The 20906-nt window shown below is 44.1% G+C and overlaps 1 protein-coding gene across 33 annotated transcripts in view; it reads right to left on the bottom strand.

Moving 5' to 3' along the window:
- Positions 1-20906, bottom strand: part of TCF12 (transcription factor 12) — a 145930-nt gene that overhangs the window by 23414 nt on the left and 101610 nt on the right. For 28 of the 33 annotated variants that reach the window (XM_085515601.1, XM_085515604.1, XM_085515603.1 and 25 more), the window contains 4 exons: positions 5160-5265; positions 3894-4033; positions 3444-3588; positions 1791-1855 (listed from right to left, as the gene is read on the bottom strand). In XM_085515601.1, coding sequence (XP_085371727.1) covers positions 1791-1855; positions 3444-3588; positions 3894-4033; positions 5160-5265 — 456 coding nt within the window. Of the gene's footprint in view, positions 1-1790; positions 1856-3443; positions 3589-3893; positions 4034-5159; positions 5266-14070; positions 14219-16677; positions 17190-18348; positions 18485-20906 lie in introns of those variants that run through there. The other 5 variants (XM_015872428.3, XM_085515626.1, XM_085515627.1 and 2 more) reach the window with 4 other exon arrangements.

Below are 20906 nucleotides of genomic sequence, written 5' to 3'. Positions count from 1 at the left end.
TGTAAATACTTTCATGTACAATTCTCTTTCTTGCCTACCCTGAGATTAAGACCACAATTATCCAGGCTTAAACCTAAAATAAAAGAACCTTTGCAAATGTATTATCTGGCCTTACATGTTTAATCACATACTATTCTGTATGGTCTTTAATACCTAAACTGAAGAACAAATGTCGTATCCTCTGATGTTTCGCACATGAAAGGCCTATTGTGAGATGTACATCAACAGAATTCTGCAACTGGAAATTCCTCCCAACAGTTGGAGCGGTAGCGTTTAAAATCCTGACAGAAAGGCAGACCGGGCCTTCTAAAAAAAAAAAACACCCAGAGAGCTGCTGTACTTATCACAACTTTGTCCACGCAGACAACTCTCCACAGCCGTCTCCCCATCAGAACTCAGCACTAACTTCCGCAGCAAGGCAGCACTCGCTGCAGGGCCCAGCCGTGCCCTCGCTGAGCCCGGCGCTGCTGCCCCACTGCACGCCCGCAGCGCTGGGTGCGTGCAGCTCAGGGAGCAGATGGAGGAGGCGAGGGATTTCGAGTGTGCAGACTATGGCATGTGCTGATAGAGCAGATGGAATGCATCACCATCAGCTACGACAGAAATGATTTATGGAATGACCTGGCTGCTCCTGCCAAGCAGCAACATGGGATGACAGAAACAAGTTTCTATGACAACCAAAGCCCACCCACCAGTTAGATTAAACACTTCTGCCCCGACTTCCACTCCCAATATACTTAGAATTTTTCTCTAAGCATCAGCCTCATCTTCCCAGCTAGTGACTTAGGCAAAAACACCTGAGGATCTTTCAAACAGAAAAAATAGACAAGAATACAGTGATAATAATAATAAAAGAGTAATAGAAAACATCACCAAGTCCCCCAGGTCTCGCTGGACAGCACGTCAAACTTAGAACAGAAATCTGGTAGGGCTGCAGAACAACAGATATCCTGAAACATTCGTAGAGTATGCAAGCATTGCTATTCCTAGCACTGACCTAATGTCAGTTCTTTTCTAACAGGTCCCAACCAGACAAAAAGGAGAGTGTTAACTGCCTGCTGTACTTGTGAATTGTTATCTGCTTGCTGAATCCCCAAAAGCAACAGGGACAACATTATCCTCCCCAAAGCCAGAAGGTCAGAGTTCTCCTACCCAATATGGACATTACAAACGTTATCAGATCTGGTAATCTTTTAACATATGACCCTTTGAAGGAAGCAGAGTAATAGGATCTGTGCAACTATGCACATTTGCATTTACTGATATAACTTGAGAGAAACAGAATGTAACCCAGGAATGATCTTTCGGGGCTGCACAGTAGTCATTTATATCTAAAGAATCAGTCTGTCTACTTGCTAAGCACAAGTAGTAGTACAAGGTACTTCCCCATGTACAGGATAGCATTCAAAGACCTCAGTTTTACACAGCCACTGAGAACACATTTTGAAACTTAAGGCAAGACCTGTAAGTCTTGTAAGTAAGATTAAAAATATGACTAACTAGAATGCTAGAAAAGAATTAAAACCTACATTCTTTATGATTATCATTTACTTTGTATAAATAACTTCATTTTTCAGGTGCTCAAAAATGTAGGACAAACACAGTTCAAAAAAGTCAAAACCAGTCTTCTGCAAATGAGAGCATCCTTTTCCACTTGTCTTTTTGCAGACATTTGTAGAGTATCTTCACAAGTGAAATCCCAATTTGATATTAACAAATAAACAAAGATAAATAAAGGAAGCAACGGTCAAAATGCATCATTGAGACCCGAGTATTTAATTTCTACTCACAGATGCCAAAGCCTTCCCAAGCGCATCGCCTGTCTGTGAGCCTCCAGCACCATTTCCTCTGTTTCCTGCAAGGTGAAAAGTAAACCCAATTCTTATTTTTAAACCTAAGATCTTCTTTCCTTTTCAAGATTTTATTCACCACCGAACAGCTGAGCAACCACTGGTTAAATGGCTATTCTGAAGAAGACACTGTCAATAGAATCGGCTCTAGTTATACTTAGAAATTTCATTAAAACTATTAGATTTAAATTTAGATGTTCTCCTCTTAAATAAAACTTAAAAGATCAACAAGTAGTTAGAAAAAAATGACTGAAGTTGTTGTGTCGGATCACAAACTAATGAAATGTGAAGACAAACTATTATCACTGAAGCACTGCACGTTTCACTAACTCTAAAAGCTGAATGCCCTGAACAGCCCCTTGTACATCTCCTTGTTCCCCTGTTCTAGTTCCTCATGCTGTGTTCATTTTATTTTAGAAAATCCCCGAAAAGCTCTGAACCATCGAGCTTTCCGTCACTGTCTTTGCTGTCATACTGCATGCGAGCATCTTAGTGTGCCCTTTTGCTCCAAACACCAAACCAAGAGGAAGCCTGGAGACCTGCCCATCAGAAGCACAAAAAGGACCTGAATTCTTTAAAGCATCTCACTTACTGGATAAAACAGACTCTTTAAAACAGAATCTTCTTTCCACAATTTATCAGCTTCTAGTGGCAAAAACCTTACTGTGAGTGAGAACCATTCAAGCCTGAAATCCTAATCACCCATCTCGAATCTTCTATTTTTGTGGCATTTTACAAGCAGATTCATTAACTGAATTCTGTGGAAGATGTGAGTTTAAAACATATTCCTGAATCAAAGCCAAGTGTCACTGCTTCTTTAAAAGGAAGGCAAGTGCAAATCACATCAAACTGAAAACGGTCATCTATAACCATTTAATTTCTGTGTCTGTATCTAAAGAGATGTAGTGCATCATTACATTTATGACCTTCAGAAGAAGGGAATGTAAAAAAGAGTCAACCTATCAATACAGGAAGCACTTATTTAATCTGTGCGCTGATCAACGGTTGATCAAAAGGATGACAAAGGAAACTGATCAGACCGTGTCATATTTGTCAAAGATGGACATGGAACAGATTGTGTTATATTTTGTGGTTTCTAGGAAAGCATGGAAGAGGCTAAAAAAACAGCCACCATAGTGGCTACTCAGTCAGCTCCAAATCAGTTACAGGAGAAATTTTCCATACAGCTCATGAAGCTCCCGAAGTCCAAAGCAGCAGCCTGTCTCTGACTTTCTCCAGAACAATAGATGGGGAATATAGGAACTCTAGAAACTGTAACACCAGACCTACTTACATGAATGTGCACCTATAGAAAACTGTAGAGGGATAGCTGCTAATAAATAAATGCAATTTCTTAAGCATAGTGACCTCAGAAGTAAGCAAATCACTCAGCTGGTTGCCAAACAATGTGCCTCACCTCTGCAGAAGGTGCTGAGCAGAGCAAAAATGTCACAGTGGTTTGATATCACTGATCTATTAGCACACTATAAATTAGATCTTAATAATTTTTGTACATGGTGCAGCCTAAATTTCATTTACTTGTAAATAAAGAAAAAAAAAAGAAAAAAAACAAACAAAAAATAATCATTTTACCCAGAATATTGTCTGATCCATTGACAGGTGGAGTGTGTGAGGCAGCTACGTAAGGTGAACTGCTGGTACTGCCACGATGGAAGCTAGACATCGGAGGAAGACTGGCATTTATATCCGTAGGCGAGACTGAATGCGGGGGATAGCTCTAAGAAGAAAAACGAACATAGGACATTAGATAGTCTTTAAATAAATGTCAATATTTTAAGGTACTGAATGTACAGCATCAACTCTTTACTAAAGAAAACCCTTTATCCATCCTCTGAAAGGATCAGTATACATAGTTCTTTATTTACACAGAAGATAGAAAATAAAAAACCATAAATTTGACACAGTAAGTTTGTGATTTCTGACATGTGTTGTTTTTAACTGGCATACATGAGAAGCGAACAAGAAACCTGTAAAAGAGATTCCCCATACACAGGCACAACATCAATCCATGCTGAAACGTACCAAACGGTCGTGTGCGTGCAGGCTGCCGTAACTGCCCGACTGGGACATGTGGGAAGAGGAGCCTCCCAGCATTCCACCGTAGCCAGGCTGGCTCATGCCATTGGATGAACTCCAGAGGTCAGAAGAGTTATGGGTCCCATCTTCAACGTAACGTATATTTAATAATAAAGAAAAAAAAAAAAAGAACATTTCATGAAGAAGAATACTGAATTCTGCTTTCTTTTACAGATTTATTTAAAAAGAATATATGGTTCAGCTGCTCAACAGCAAGGAAATGGTGCCCAGTTTACACTGAGTCTCCTGTGTTCCTGTCACCACGCTGCTGCTGTATTTATTAAAGAAAAAAAAAAGAGGCTGTAGAGCTGAAATGCAATCCGACCACAGCTGAGAAAATACCAAGTACTTCTGCTAATTACACAGACCTTCAGCAAGGCCAGATTTATATCAAGAGTGTTGATAAAAATTCCAGACTACAGAAATAATAAAAAAAGGGAGTGGAAGGGAAAGAAGTTTGGCTAAGGAGAACTCATCATAAACATATAGTAAAAAAGAAAAAAGTCTATTAATCTACAATGAGCAATTTATAGTCTAAAATACCTTACTACCATAAAAATATGAAAACATTTAATAATGGTAAATTTAAGCAACTGAAATAACTATGTTACATAAGCCTTAAACCCAAGCATATCAATTCAGCTTTCCTTCTGTAGTACAAACTGAAGTGCTTTGTAAATTCCCATACTTAGAGGCTATGCTTTCAATACGCTCCAAAACCTCAGACTGCAGCATGAGCTACTTGTATGACGTGAGGCCATGGAAATGAATTCTGCTCTCGTTTTGTTCTATTCAAAACTCCTTATTTTTGGCATGCTGGATATACAAGCATTTAAGAATCTGGACTGTTAGTTGACATTGCACAGTCAAATTCCAGAACAGTCAAGAAGCCCTCACCTCATTTTTCTCTATCACTCCAGTGTGCTGCTCTGAAGCCCCTACAAATCAAAGGATGAGGGATTCTGTCCATCTGGCCTGGTGTATAATCCCCTTAAATTTCAGTCAGCAATTAATGTCAGGAGAAAAACTTTAAATCAACAGACAGCTCCCTTCATCTAACTGTTTAAAAAGTATATGCAGCACAACCTTAAGATCTAGAACAACATGTCACTTTAAGCTTGCCCACTGATTCCACATAATGATGACTAACTTCAAATTCCTGCACGGGGAACAAGTTGTATCCACCCAGTTAGAAAAGTATTTTTCACTAACCTTGCATAAAGAAAGTGCTAGCAAACATACTGCTCGGTGGCTTAGGAGACGGGTAACTTGGAGATTCTCTGCTGAATTCATCAGAACTCGGAGATGGTGCATACACCTAAATATTGGACAGTAATAAAAGCATGTTAGTAATGTTTGGGCGTCATGCATAAAGAAAGCCTGAACAGCATACAGATACAGACACAGAAAACCAAATAAAAAAAGAACAGTATAGCAAGCTGCAGCGTTTGTTGCCCTTGTTTTATTTGCTTTTTAGCAAGTTGCCACAGTACAGTGGAGCTACAGTAGAATGATCCCAACAACACACTTTCTGGTGTGCCAACTCAGCCAGGTGGCCTGATAAAAGCTTGAATGCTGATTTTGCTTTCTAAGTGCACAACTCGTACAGACTTGTTGCTCAAGACTGAAAAAAAAAGCAGCAAGATAAAACAACTGGGCCCCAAACAAATTTTATTTTAAAACAATTGTATGCCTGTTTGAATACTTAACTAGCTGGCACCCCAACAATCAGAATGAAAAAGAACATCCAGTGACAAATGGAAGGACTTCAATGCAACCGTTTTATCATCCATTCAGAAACTTGCACGCCTCTGTGAAGTTATCAAAAATAAACGTAGCGCAAGTCTTGTGGGATAATCTTCTAACTGCTACATCAACAAGTTGTGTTTTTCTCCCCATGCTGGGCTGGCATTAAAGAAAGCCAGCAATGTGCTTTTGTCAGTGTAACAGCACCCTGGAATGACCATTCTCAACTTGCAAAAAAACAATTTCCTTAAGGTAAAAATTGTATGAAGCCAAATAAACATAATAATTAGAAGGACTTCACTATAGTGACTCTGGAAAAATAATTATATATATACTTATATACACACATATATGTGTAATATATATTTAATTCCAAACAAGAAAGCCAATACTGAGTCTTTAAGGACTCTGCCCATAACGTAACCGCGCTATTTCTTCATTAACGGTCTCTGATCAACACACGGAATACTACAACATGACTAACATACACCGAAAAAACTAACAGCACGGTGAAGAACATCAAAGTGCAACACTGAAAACAAAGCCTGTTTTTGCTATTGAGTTAAAAAAGCTATTTTTATTTCGAAAATGTTCGCCTCACTTGTATATTCATATCGCTTCAGATAAAACAAACACATGGCGAATTACTTTAAAGCCTCAAAAACCTACATAATGCAACTTAAGATGGTGCACTCTGCCCTAAAATTCAGAAGTGGATATTTTTGTCCATTTCTATGCAGACAGAGGCCCCCGGGCGTGCCTACAACTTTCACATCTCAGCCCCAGCCCCTTTATGGCGGGTTGTTTACCAATCAAGAGGAGGGATAGGAAAAACAAGGCGGCCAACAAAAAGCTAAGCCTGATACAAGAGAACTATTGTTCTCTGGAAGGGTGAATGTTCTGACACGGGTATTTAGAAAGCGAGTGGGTAAGTCCCTACCGTCATTTGCATCCCAATACCCCTCCTCCCAGCTCCCCGGCCTGCTGCCGTCAGCCAAATGGCCGGGCATGTGCCCGCAGACAGCGCCGTACCGCTCCGACCCGGCTCACATCAACACAGCCTCGGTGAAATTCATCAAGCTGCAGGATGACGGCATCGGCACCGGGCACCAGCACGAAGCAAGGGCTGATCCGCCGACAAAAGCACGCAACGAAACTGCTGGGTAACGGGAGACCCGACAAGAAGGAGTCAAGTGCAAAACTTACGGCTTTCAGCTGCGTGTTTGTTTTTATAATTTTGCAACAAAATAAAGGGGGGGAAAAAACCCTATTTTAGGAAAGAAAGCCATTCCGAGGCGCTTTTGTTCCATATTTTACTTGCAAATTTTAGGTCTCGAATAAGTGTAAAATAGGGATGCTCATCAAAGCTGAGTGACAGAATGACAATATGTTATAGGCAACGGTAACAGTACATATGTATTTACTATATATGATGAATGCATGTATATTCCATGCCTCTGACATATTTTAACAGAAACGTCACTCTGTCAAATTGTAAATACTCCCAGTCCTAAGACTACAAACATATTAGGCAAAACTGGGCTTAATTTACAAGTTCCGCGGCGCAGAATAACGCAGCATATGCTAGAGCTGATGGACAATCTATCACTGTCACAGGACAGCAGGGGAAACAAAGCTTTATGACATTTAGCACTGACACGAAGATGTACATTGATTAATGTGAAATAATCTACGATGACGAACGACACTTTTAAGCTGTAATGTTATCAATTAGATTTGTAAATACAAGCTTCGCATTATAATTTCACCATTCCGCAGTTTGACCATTTCTAAAAAATAATTATCTCGAAAGGCAAAGCGAACCGAAAGCCTCCTGCAAATGTAGCACTTGCAGATACGTAAGTAGAAGCCATTTACATACTAAAAATGTCACGAATTACATCAATGTAAGAGAGGCCCCCTCGCACAGCTACATGAAAGCCCTCGCACAGACACGTAACTTGATGTAGTTTCTGCTTGTTTTGGTATCTTAACTCTAGCTTGCAAAAACATAGCTGTGATGTTATGAAGCTGCACTTGTGCCAGTCTAGATTTTTCAGATCAAAGAGCTCTTGCGGCAAAACACAACTGATGTGGTCTCAAAGACTTCATTAACTCCAGATGTGGGGAAACGGCCAGCCAATTCCACAAAGGGAGCAAGTCTCTTTTAGTTACAATCAGAACTACCCACAAATTAAAACCAGGCCTCTGATGTCATCTGATCACCTGCAGATGAGCGCCAGGTTTTTTTCTGGTTAATGACCTAATCATAATTTTTATGTTGTGTTACTCCAAAAATATTTAAAAGAAAAGGGGAGGATTTGCTAAGATTAACCTGAAGTCCATCAGATGCGAAACAACAAAGGTTTTCAATCAAGAAGTCGATGATGAAAACCACAACGGGAAGCGGTGGATCAGCTCGGCCAGCTCGCCGCCCTCCCAGCCCAGCAAGGCCTGCAGGCAGCCCGTGCCCCAGCTCCATAGCGTCCTCTTCTGCCACAGCTGAGCAAGGCCGTTATGAATACGACGGTCTCTTTTAGCGACTGAACTGATAACAGCGACATCCTGGAGGCATCAGACCAGTTTTTCCTGGCTGCCGTTCCCACTGCAATGAGGAACGCAGTCAGAAGGTCACCCTGCCAGCAGTGCCCGGGGCAGCCACCTCTGCACCCCTTCAGAGCACCTCACCCAGAGGCACAGGATGCGCCTCAGCCAGCGAGCACAGCGCTCCATTAGGAATGGGAAATGCCCTTCCAACAAACAGGCCAGAAGGAGTTTTTTGACTGACTGATCGAGTGGAGGATTTTTTTTTTTTGGAGCTGTGCTAGAACACACATTAATCCTAACGGTGCTCTGCTTCTGAGGGCCGGATGGCCCCAGCAGAGGGAAGCAGGACAAATGAGTTGCAAGGAACATCAAAGAAAACACCCACTTCTGTCTCCTCCGCACCCCAAACTGCTCCGCATTTCTCCAATGCAAACAGCAGGATGATGACGAAGATGGTTTGGGGGCGGGGAGCCGACCTCCGGAGTGCAGAGCTGGGAAGACATTATCTGCATCCATCGGGTCTGAGCCAAGCACACACATCATCCTGTTCTCAAATCCACCATTGTTATTAACATACTTAACAAACACCGCCGTAAAGTTCAGCCCGAACCTAATCCATCTATCAAAGGATTATGAGATGTGCTTCTACAGAGAAGTGCCAATAATGCGAATGTTTGGAGATCTGGGTTTTCCAAACTTCCAAGCCTCATTCTATAAATGCATTTAATAAATATAACACTTAGAATCTTCCTCTTGGCACACTTCCTCTCAGCCAATTCTCCCCTAATCTGTTTCAAATTCTTAAATATTTATCGATGTTTAATATTAATGCTAAACGCAGATTACAAAACAGCAACGAAGCAATCAGAGCTCACTTCTGATGAGCTCGTGCCATCTCCAAACCGAGTCCCCCATCACGCACACTATTTATGAAACTATAAATGACGCTACTCATTTAATTCCAGTTATTAACAATTTTTCAAAGTCCAGGACAATTATTTAATGAGCTGCTGGAGATGGGCAATGTTTTGAATGCAGCAGAACGGATAACCTTCCCTGCAGCCTGTAAGCTCCGCTAACTAGCCCAGCTACATTCCATCAGCATCAGTCATGCACTAACCAAGTGTGCACCGATGAATGATTTGTACATGTGGCAAAATTTTACAGCGTCTATCTGCAGGTTTTTGTGGCAAAAGCTAATTCTGCTGAAAGGCAGCTCTGGGAAAAAGGAGACTTGTTTTCATGTTTATTATGTTTCTGACAAAATCATGTACTAAAACTTCAGGAACACAGGAGGGTAAATATCTCCGCTTTACAGCAAGGCAGAAATTGCCAAAAACGGAGGTCCATTTTTGTTTGGTTGATATTTAAGTGAGATGATAAAATGAAGAGGAGCTCTAATATACAAACAGATCCATACACCACATCCTAAACTCTACTTTTTGTTTCTAGTACCAGATGTAAGAATCTGAATGTTTCCAAAGCTCTTCTTACCGCATGGAATGAAAATAAAACAATCCTCGAACAGAGCAGAGCATCTGCCTTGCCTACAAAGCCCAGAAATTTTTAAGGATGGTATAAAACCTAAACTCCTTGAAGCAGCCAAACTGAATTCCGTCTTAAATAATCATTTATGCAGTTTAGGTGTTCTATATGTGCCTATTTGGGTGTTTTTGAGCCTCAGAACCTCAGTGCCATGACACAAACACTTCCTATCTTCTCCCCCAGCCAGCAACCATTTTCAAGTCGTGTTAAAATGCGATAGGTCAACTCATCAATAAATCCCAAATTCAGTTTGTTCTTTTGGCTTTAGAAAGGGGAGGAAAAATAACTCAAAGCAACAGGAACAGCCCCAGAAATAAATATATATACGTAATATTTGAAGACCCCTTGTTCATTTTATTTGAAAAGCCAGTATCTCTTCCCCACCCTTTCCAAGCTAGGCTGTTACTAAATACAGCAGACAGCTAAGGATTCAAAACCCCACATCTAAGCATTCAAAATCCCCGAGTTAAAATCAGATTTTCAAACAAACAAACAAAAAAATCTATGTGATGTTGAATTGAATCTGCTCATTGCTTAATGTGCTCTCTGCGTGTCGGAAGAAGCTATCACAGCTGTGCTAGGAATCCCCATCACACCAGTGACCACAGAGACAGATAGAGCAGCAGAGATAAAACGCTATCTTTTGCATCTGGTGATCTTCTTTCCCCTGAACCCGATAGTGCTCTTCGTTTCTGCGCCTCCGACAGCCTGCTGCATTTCTACAAACAGACTGCAATATGTGCACGTGATTATGAAAGCAATTCCTCCGAGCAAGTGGGTGTGCATTACTCTTTGGTGCTCACATTTTGAGAAATATAGACCTGTCCCATACAGCACCTGATCCCAGCCCCAGCTGCTTTCATTTGCCCAAGGAAATGGACATAACCTTCGTTTTAAGGCATCAATAAAGCGTGTTGCAGACAAGACACCCTTCTGGCAGGGGACCGCTGCTCAGTACATCGGCAGTTTAACCCCATGGAGTGGAGCACAGAAAACTCTATAGGGCCGATGAGCTGGAACCTGCGGTACATTTTGGTGGCCTAGGGAGGGGAAAAGAGCAGAACAGTGAGAAACAGAAGAAATCCAGCTGACCAGTACTTCCTACCTCTCTTTATTCAATGTCCACATCGTACCCCCAGAGATTTTCCAGACGATCTTCTATTTATCCTGACTTACAAATGCTAGCTTTGACCTTGTCTAAGTTGCTGCAGGCGGCATATGGTACAGAACACATTTAATTGTACTTTTCTCCCCGTAGCTGACTGGCCCGGCGCTAACAAAAGCGGAATCGAGGCACTCTTCCTAGCACCTGGCCGTTCAAAAATTTACAAACTGAAAACACTTGGCACTGATGTTAAAAGGCATGGTACATTATTTACTGCACAACAGCTACAGAAAGGCACGCTGTCGGGCCACCTAAGCATCAGGCACCATTACTCAATATTTTTAGCTGGGCTGTAACTCTGAGAGCAATGGCTGCAAGACAGGCATCCCCACTGAAAGTATCCAGCGTGCACGCACACATACGCTCACACCTGGGTGTACTGAGTCATATATACACATGCCTGGCTCTGTATGTATACACACGGACATGTTTATACACAGCCTTTTACTCTCAAAACTCTCAGGAAAACCGCATCTTCTCTAAACATCTCAACACGGGCTCACTTACACGAAACAGAATCACCAAGCACCACCTATTTTCCAAAGCCATACCTTGTTATTTTTCTCTATGTTCTTAATAGGTACCGTGGAAATTTATGGTGAAAGATGCAGTAACTCCATCTTAGTAAAGGGCTTGCTGGACTCTCAGCTTACACTGAGCAGAAACGAATGTTTATCCAAAGATAAAACACACAAATGGGTACAACATATTAACCATACGATGTGAAAAACACAACACGGAACATTCACAAACATATTTGTGCGTGAAGTAGCAGCCCTGGGTAATGCTGTATCTCAAAGTGATTTATTTTGGTGATAACTGGCATTGTTGCAATTTATTTTCTAGTATTTAACAGCAGGATCACCAGATCGCTGTAAAATCACTATCACAAAAAAACATTTGTCAGCTTGAAGGTGAAGCAAAACAAGGGGAAAGCTCAGTTCAGCCTTTATTTTATTCGTAATGAGCACATAAGATGTAAAACTTACACCATTACTATTTTGATACCATTTCATAAAATTCAAACAAAAATTCTGGCGAATGAAGCAGCTCCCTTATTCACTAGTTTAAAAATGCTCAGCCCTTCACATGCAGCATCGTTGAAATTCATGCTATTATTTCCCCTTCAACAGTTTCCCAGTTTGTTTTTTTAATTGAGGCTGGATTATTATTATTATTATTTAATATTTATGTACATATTATTTTGCTTTTTCGGCCCCTAGCACGGCTCTGGTAAAAATCAAAGTGGGGGGAAAACAAAACGAAAGTGAAGATAAATGCGTTTTGTAATCATAATTTTCGCAGTTTGTTAAATAACACACCATGAAATGGTGTCACCTTTGTAATAAATAAGAATAGTGCCCATTTATCAACAGGTGAAGGACTGGGGGGGAGGGGAGAAACCCAACAATCAAGGCTGAATGTTCTAGTTCAGTGCAAGCGCTTTATTGTCCTTTATGAGAGGGATCAAGATCTTTTTAATACTTAACCTGATGGGGATTCTCAAAATGTGTTTTTGATTAAACCTATTACAGATAATGGTAAAACTTCACTCCTTCGCAAGGGGTTTCTATGACAACACCACTTTTTATTTTCACATTTCCCTCCTCGAACACACAGAAGTTACAAAACCTCAACCTTTTCTAACAGGTTAAAATAAAAAAGTTTCTAAAACAGGAGAATGTAAAAAACTGCAATTTAAGTGTCGCACACACACAAGCACCTATTGTGGTGCTGAGGTCGTTATTTTTTAGCTCCGTGTCGGGCCGCCTTCAGGATTAGAAACTAAGAAGTTCTGAAAGAACAAAACGTCCAACAAGAGCCTGAAACGCAGCGCTGCCTCCGTGCGCTGCCGGAGAGTAAATCAGACCGTACAGACATCGGCAGCACCGAGGAGCGTCAGGAGCCCAAACCCTGTGATTCACATCACCTCAACCTCACACAAGGCGTATCAGCTCTTAACTAACCGAACAATGCAGCCAAGAGCAGGAACATGTAAAAATCGGGATACGTGTTGTTTTCTCATTAGAGAAAGTTCAACCTCAGCGCTTGGCAGATGTACTAAGATGTGTGCTTAAAGAGCCCAGCACAGAAATCACCGCCCAACTTCGCGTATCCACCACCTGGGTATTTAAATTAATAATTTATCCCAACTCGCAGAATTCCTGGGAGAGAACGCACTAAAAAAAAATATAATAATAATAATTAAAAAAATAAATTAAAACTACTGTGGCCAACATGATATAGGACCATCATATGATTTGTCATCTATTTACTAACTCCTCCAGCTCATAAAGGTCACCCCTGACCCGCACCAGGCACATGCTATCAATTTTCCAGCCACGCTCCCCTCCCTACAGTACCGGCGCTTCCATCCACTCTACGCCTGGAAATACTTAATAAGATCAAAGCCTTTCTTCCTGCTACAAGAACAAAGAGAAACGTTGTAATAGAGCGATCTGCGTTCTCCAAAGAACAAAATCGAAACTCCATGCGAGTTATATTCCCTTTGCTCCAGGGGTACCGTACAGTTAATTTTACTTAAGCCTTCTATATATCTGCACATAAAACTTCAAACGGATCGCCGCAGACATGAAAGAGCCGCAGCGGATCGGGCGTGCAGCTGGCAGCGGGACACGAGGCGGGAGCGGGGCGGCCCCGCTGAGCCCGGGCAGCCGCCGCCTCCCAGCGCCGCGCGGGGCCTCGAACAAAGTTGGCTGCTGAGGACGGAGCTCAGCCGAACGGAGCCGAGACGCCACTTTCTCAATAGAGACCGATACCGGCGTGTCCCCGCGCACTATTCGGAGCGGTTCCGATCGCGGCCCCTAACCCAGCGAACAGCCCGCTGTGAGTCACACACTGCGCCGCGCTCCGAGCCGTCCCCCCGCCTCGTCCCGTCCCGCTCCGAACGGCCCCGGCCCGGACAGACACAGCCCCAGCCCTCGGCCGTGTGCTGCCGTCCCCTCCCGCCGCTCACACGGCATTTCGAGCCGGCCCTGCACAGCGCACAGCCCCGCTCGGACACCACAGCCCCCCCCCACCAACAGGTTGCCCCCGGGCAGCGCGGGGCTCCACGAAGCCTCGCGCCACCCGCCGCGGGGAACAAAGGCGGCCCCTTACCGTCTTGCCGTTATAGTAGTACATGAGGGAGCTGCTGCCCACGCCCGGCACGGGGTAGGCGCAGTACATGGCGAGGCGCCGGGCTGCAGCCCCACTGCGCCGCCTCCCGCCGCCACATCCGCCCGCCGCGCCGCCCGCGCGCGTCTCCGCGCCGCCGCGCGCCCCGCGCCGCTCACAGGGCGCTATGCAAAGCAGGGCGGAACCAGCGGGGGCGGGGGCGGCCGGCGCGGGGCTTCGGCGGGCCGGCCCGAAGGAAGGAGGCCGGGAATGGGGGGGAGAGTATGAGGGGGGGATGTGAGGGGGTGGGGGAGGAAGCGCCGAGAGCACGGGGCGCGCGGCCACGTCAGCCGCGGGCACGAAGCGGGACGGACGCGCGGGAGCCGCTTTCCGCTCCGAGAGAAGCGGCGCAGCTGCGGCCAACACAAGTTGCCTCCAAGTTCAGCACGAGGCGCCGGCCACAACGCCTCAAACAAAGGGACGAGCACAAAGCGGAGCACGAGGATGGGATGGGATGGGATGGGATGGGATGGGATGGGATGGGATGGGATGCACCCACGGCTGTTCACCAGCTCACCCGCTCTACCTTACACACCGCGTATGGCGCAATGAAAACGTGACCCCGCGCTCGGCTTTATATTGCATAACACATTCCTGCATGAAAAAATAAAAATCCCGTGTCCACGTAGGAAAGAGAAGGGAAAAAAAAAAAATCGAACAAAAAAAGTTTGGCATGTGTACAGAACTGTGAGTTACACAATGCTTCAGACAGGCTGCAGCTTCCAGCCCCCACAGCCCTCAGCATTCACACAGGATCCGTGCCAGTTCTCTCTGCTTTTGTTTTCCTCACTCAGCAGCGGCACTAATTAACAGCGGGCTGGGCAGAAGCAGGAGAAGGCACAGCATCGCCTCCTCACAGCCCCATGAAGGCACAGCATCACCTCACTGCCCCATGAAGGCACAGCATCACCTCACCGCCCCATGAAGGCACAGCATCACCTCACTGCCCCACAGAAGCAGGAAAACACCTCGGACAGGGAAAGCAGGCAGAGCCCAGCACGGCACTGCACGAGGGACGAAGGCTGCACGACCAGCCTCGTTCAGCCCAGCACCGTGTGTGTGTCATGGCTCTGAGCTATGGGGATCTGCGTGGGGACAGACGGGCTGCCCAGCAATACTAGGGCAGATAAAAGCCTTAGGTCTGCTGTACGGCCCTTATCTCGGGACGTAACCACCGTGCCTGTGAACACACAGAGCACGCATCCTGACAAAGAAATAACCACACTTCAGGCTGAACCCCCTCTTCATCGAACTCTCCCAAGCAGTTGTGACACAGCTGTGCTTGGCGCACACATCCCGCAGCTCACATCTGCTCAAGCACTCTCACATTTTCCCCGCAATTCTACACCCACAACCAGCTCTCCCTGCAGCCAGGCCAGCGCCGCCACGGCTCCCCTCTGCCACGGCTCCCCTGCACAAAGGGCGCAGCAGCAGCTGCAAAAAGGAACATCGCGCTACTTCAGACTATTAAGCGCCAGCCCTGCAGAGTGACTCGCAGCTTCCCTTCTTCCCCCCAGGGACCACAAGGACTCAACTCCGGCCCCCAGAGAAGCCGTAAGCAGCTTTGATTTGCAACTCACAACGCCATTCCTTAAATCTTCTCACTATCGTTCGGGGCTCTACAGATGAGATACGCTAAAAGATCCTCAGATCTTGGTGTGTGCTACTTCTCACAGCACACCGCATTTCAATCATTCAAGCTGACGTAAATTGTGCTTTCAGTGTTTGGGGGCTGGAAAAGAAAGCCTCCCCCCCCCCCCCGCCTTCCTCTCTAAAATAAATCAAGCACAAACTTTACTTTTAGATTCAGTTCTTTGAAGTAAAGGCTGTCCTCAACCTCTCTGAAATTGCTCCCATACCTCCACACATACACGCTCCATTTTCAGAGCAGTTGTGTTCGAGATGAAGCACACCACAGAGTCCCCCCTTCAATGCTAAACACGATGCACTTGCACTAAAAATAACTGGGTAGATGTTAAAACCTACAGTGGCAAAGCTCACTTTCCAGCGTAGCACTGGGGCATGGATGTGTGTTCTTCACGTTACCACAGTCCTGCAGCCGTATACAGCAACTGTGATGAGAAATACCCAGGTAATATTAACTGGTAACATTTACCAACGTTATTAACCTTTATCTGTTACAAGGATATTACTGGCACTGTCCACCAGCACACGGGTAAGGCAAAAACAACAGCAGAACCAGTACAGTAGACCATTGCCACATCAAATGCTGCCAGTTTGCAGACAGACTCATTCAATGAGTGCTACCTCCACAGCGACCCAAGAAGCAGACTGGATCCTGGCATAACTCCCCCACAAATCAAACACCCTCATTCCATTTCACCCAACAGGGAGGCACTGATCCCACCCTTGGCTACACCGATGCCAATGGAATCATAAAGCACAACACTTGAAATTCATCGCTGTGCTTGCTCTACATCTACTACGCTATTATTTCTCACGGTACTTTTGTTATGCTGATTCACTTAACGGGATCAAATCATAATTCCATCAAGCATATCAAACTTTAACCCACAGATGTTTACTTACACGACAATAGATGAAAAATAGACTGAAAACGGAATAATGTGAAAAGCCGACCACAAAGCAGCGACACTGTTACCAATAACTCTGCATTGGTAAGTTAATGTTTTGTGGCTGCCATTTTTTTAATCCCCGTTTAAGCTAAGCGACAGCTGCTCTGAAATTTGTTTTCTTAAGAGAATCATGTTGCAGCGCAATGAATCAGAGCTGGATCAGTGATACTGTACTCAAGGCAGTTGTTTACCCAGTGCTCCTTGGTGACAAGTCAGGGGTTAATCTTATGACTCAGCCTGACAAAACAAGTCAGCTGGAGACAGGGCCAATGTTTTAAACTTGATTTCAGACAGACATGCCGTCAGCAGAGGAGCACTGAACTGACATGCACTTTGTAGCCTGAATTGTTTCCACTCACGACCCTGTACTGTGTGTCAAAAACAATAAGCTGCCCATTACCTAAAGTATATAGAGATAACGAAAGCTGTTGCTAACTGGAACGCTGATCTGATAATAAACCAAGCTACCTGTATAAGAATACTTTTAAAGAGTGTTTTAACAGTAAGTTCAGTTGTGAATGAACTGTATGTCCTTCCGAAAAGCAGCCTATTGCTTGCAGTACATTTTTATTCAGAGCCACAAGCAAGTACACAATAAGGATACGTAACTCACCATCCAAATTCATAAAGAAATAACAAAACGGCCATAATTCACAGCAAAGATAATTTTCTAAGCATCTCAATGGACAAGAGCCACCCTCTGGTCAAACACGATCCATAACAAGACCAAAGCACTGCTATACTTTTAAAAGGCTACTGCCTTTTACTCGCAGTTCTATTATTTTAAGTGGGTGTGTTCAAACACAACAACCAGCAGAAATGCTCACAATTACTTATGTCCAGCTCTAAGGTCAATCCTTCTGAAAAATGGTAACTTGATATAACCCCAAACCCGCTACTGATGGGACAAACCCATTCTGCTCCTCATTTCTGGCTGTTTTCTCTGGGGCTGGGCTCACTTGCTATCTTTGGAAACGGGGCTGAGACAGCCACTCTACGAGGCTCCCCTCGTCCCCACCCTGCACAAGGCTGGAAGTCATTATCAGTTTCAACCATATTTGAAGATGGAGCAGAAGTTCCAGAAGCGATAAAGTTGTTATCAGTTCCAGGAACGCTGGAACCTGCGACAGAGGAGAGTCCAAGTGACGCTGCACTGCAAGGAGGCAATGGCAGCAGAAAGGCCAGCTCCGAGGAGCTGCTGCCTGCTAAGGGACACACACGTTTAAATCCACTTACAGCAACTTCCCATTTGGAAGAGACGGAAAACAAGTAGCAAACACGAACGTAATTGCTATTACGCCTTATCTATTAATAGCCCATAGCAAAGCTACAAGGTTTTTTTTAGAGTTTCTTTGTTGCTTTTAACAAAATGCCTTTCCGTTACCATAGGGTAAGGTAAAAAAAAAACCGAAGGTTTTAATGAAAGTTACAGTTACAAAGCTCCTCTGAGGATTTCTCCACATAATATCGAATTTCAGACGTTCAGATTTTTTAATACAAATACTTTACAAGAGTGGAAAGAACGAGGAAAAGGAGCCATATATCGCATTCCTCAGAACCGAACACGGGCGAAATGTATTTGAAGAGGTTTAAAAACTCGTTTGGAACACACGACGGGTAATACCTTAACACTGATGGGATTCATCGCTCTGCTGGGAAGCCGCCTGCACACGGACACACGGACACATGGACACACGGCCGGGCCGCCCCACAGCCGCAGCTCACCCCCCCCGCCCCGCTGCCGGCCACGCCGCGCTCTTGAGGCGGAGGCGCGACGCAGGGCGCCCCCTGCCGGCCCGCTCCGGAACCGCGGCCCGTCAAAACGCGGGTAGGCCACGGCCTCTATCACTCCGCACTGCTCTCCCTTTCTTTCCTATTTCGGCCTGCTCCTTGGAAAAATTAGGCTTTTCTGCAAATGGAACTGAGCTATCAAACCCTAACGATGTCACTGCCTTTATGTGGCCCTATGGAAATGCAGAGGGCAAACCATCACCAGCAGCCCTGGATGTTGGCACTATTAAATCACACATACACATCTCCAAAACGCTGCAACTTTCTTCACATATCCTCACAACAAGCAGGTGCCAAACATGGGAAGGAACAGTCTTCAAAGGTCCTTTAGCCCTTACCCGTTGTGATAAAACACCGCACTAATTTATGGTAATGAAAACACCTTCCAGGTCAAGCAGGAGTTGAATGGCTCCATGCAGCTCCTCCAAGTAACAACATGAGCTGCAATTCAGGCATGCTACTTTCTCAGAAAGCAGCTTCACAACACTGCACTGGTTCGATTCTTCCATGTGGATGTGTGCTCTAACTTACATGCATCTAATATGCTCATTTTGATGTGTTGTGAAAATGTAAAAAAAATCTACAAGTACATCCAAATACAACAGAGGAATACCTGCACACTTATATACATGCATACCTCGAATTTTCAAAGAAGGTTTCTCAATAAAGCAACCTCAAATAATCCACCACAGTCAGACAGCAGGATAGTTAGCCTGGAAACAGGATCTGATTGCAGCCAAAAACTGCTGCTAAGAGAGGGTTACGTAAGCATCAGCACAAACCATCTGAACTCTCACAGCAAGACCTTGCAATGGCTTGTTTAATGACAGCTAATTGCCTCTGACTTTATGTGCACAGCAAAGAGCGGATGGGATGCTATAATCTGTGATCAGATCAATTTCAAGTCCCCTTCCTAAAAACATTATCCTTTGACTCAGATGGTGAAAGAATAAGCAGAAGGCAGAAGAAAGACTGAATCACGAAGAAGCCACACGCTCTGCGTTGCTTTATCCATAGGGGTTCGTTTGCTCACTTTTGTTACTGAAAAATGCCTTATAAAACACTGCAAAGCATCAGAGGCAGGGGTCAGATTTACTGACGTCTTTGTGAGCTTTAAATACTGGAGACATGAATGACAGCTGAATGTGTCACTCGTCTGCACAAGGCAATTCAGAACAAATCCAAAGCAACTCTAAATGCTACTTCTTACATTTTGGCACCACAGCACTTTGTGGGAACGAGTCAGATAAACACAGCACCGTCAGTTCAGACATGGATCTATTCAGACACGTATCTACACAGGCTGCTCCGAGGGTTTCATTCAGATGCATGTTTCAGAAAAGAGCCAAAGACTTGGTAAAATCTGCTCTAAGGAGGCTGCTTTACACCAGGCTACCTCAACGTGTGCTCAACTTATTAGTAGTGCGGATAATTCTCTTTAGAAGCTCTACTATGTATTGTATTATTTTTAATACAATTCCAGCATTTAAAATCTCAAAAATTGGGTTTCAGGTAAACAGAAGTGAATCACTTCCACCTGTTTCAAAAACTCCCCTTTCGGCTCTGGGGAGGAACAGAGGTAGGAGGAGCACAGAAGGGAGCAAAATCTATTTTTCTTCTGGCACCTTCAGCCACCATTAGTATCTTCATAACACAGCTCTTAAAATACACTTCCCAATCTCATTCCAGCATGTTAAAAAAAAGACTGAAGTGTGTGGGAAGTAATTCTGTGCACACAAACCAAGTTTCCTCTCTCTATACTTGATAAAGAATTCTTGCAGTGTATTATCACACACGGACTACGTGCATACAGTACAGTGTGACTGATAGAAGGAACCTCTATAATCAAGCTATAAATCATACTGATTTTACTGAAAAATATCATGAGCTTAAATTTAGAAATATCTATTAGAAAATGGAAGAGAGAAGGTTTAGATACAAGGAAGGGGCAGCTGATCTGGTGGGTGGAGTCCCTGCCCATGGCAGGGGCTGGAACTGGATGGCCTTTAAGGTCCCTTCCAAGCCATTCTGTGATAACCTGTCACTGAACACTTTAAAAATTTCTCTGTACCTGGAGTATAAAAGGCACAAAAGTCTCTGATCCCCAGTTAATAGTTTAATTTAGGTATTTGCATGTCAGCACTGAAAATGTTTGGGGGCAATGACTTCATCACCACTTTGCCAACAGCAGAATTTAGCAGTACATTTGCATGGTGTACTTAGTTTTCACAGTCAAAGCTCAGACTCCAAGCTGCATCCCCAGAAGTAACTCAACGATTCATCCTTGCTTTTGTACAACTGTCTTCACTTTAGGACCTGACTGGAAAGCATGAAGAAAGGCAAGTCTCAAAGCAAGTAATTTCAGAAAATGCCACTCGTATGTTGAAGAAA

This window comes from Coturnix japonica, chromosome 14, assembly GCF_054131305.1.
Source record: "Coturnix japonica strain WE chromosome 14, WE-NBRP24, whole genome shotgun sequence".
NCBI classification, from domain to species: domain Eukaryota; kingdom Metazoa; phylum Chordata; class Aves; order Galliformes; family Phasianidae; genus Coturnix; species Coturnix japonica.
Note: the sequence above shows the minus strand (reverse complement) of the source record. Positions and strands in the feature narration are given on the sequence as shown.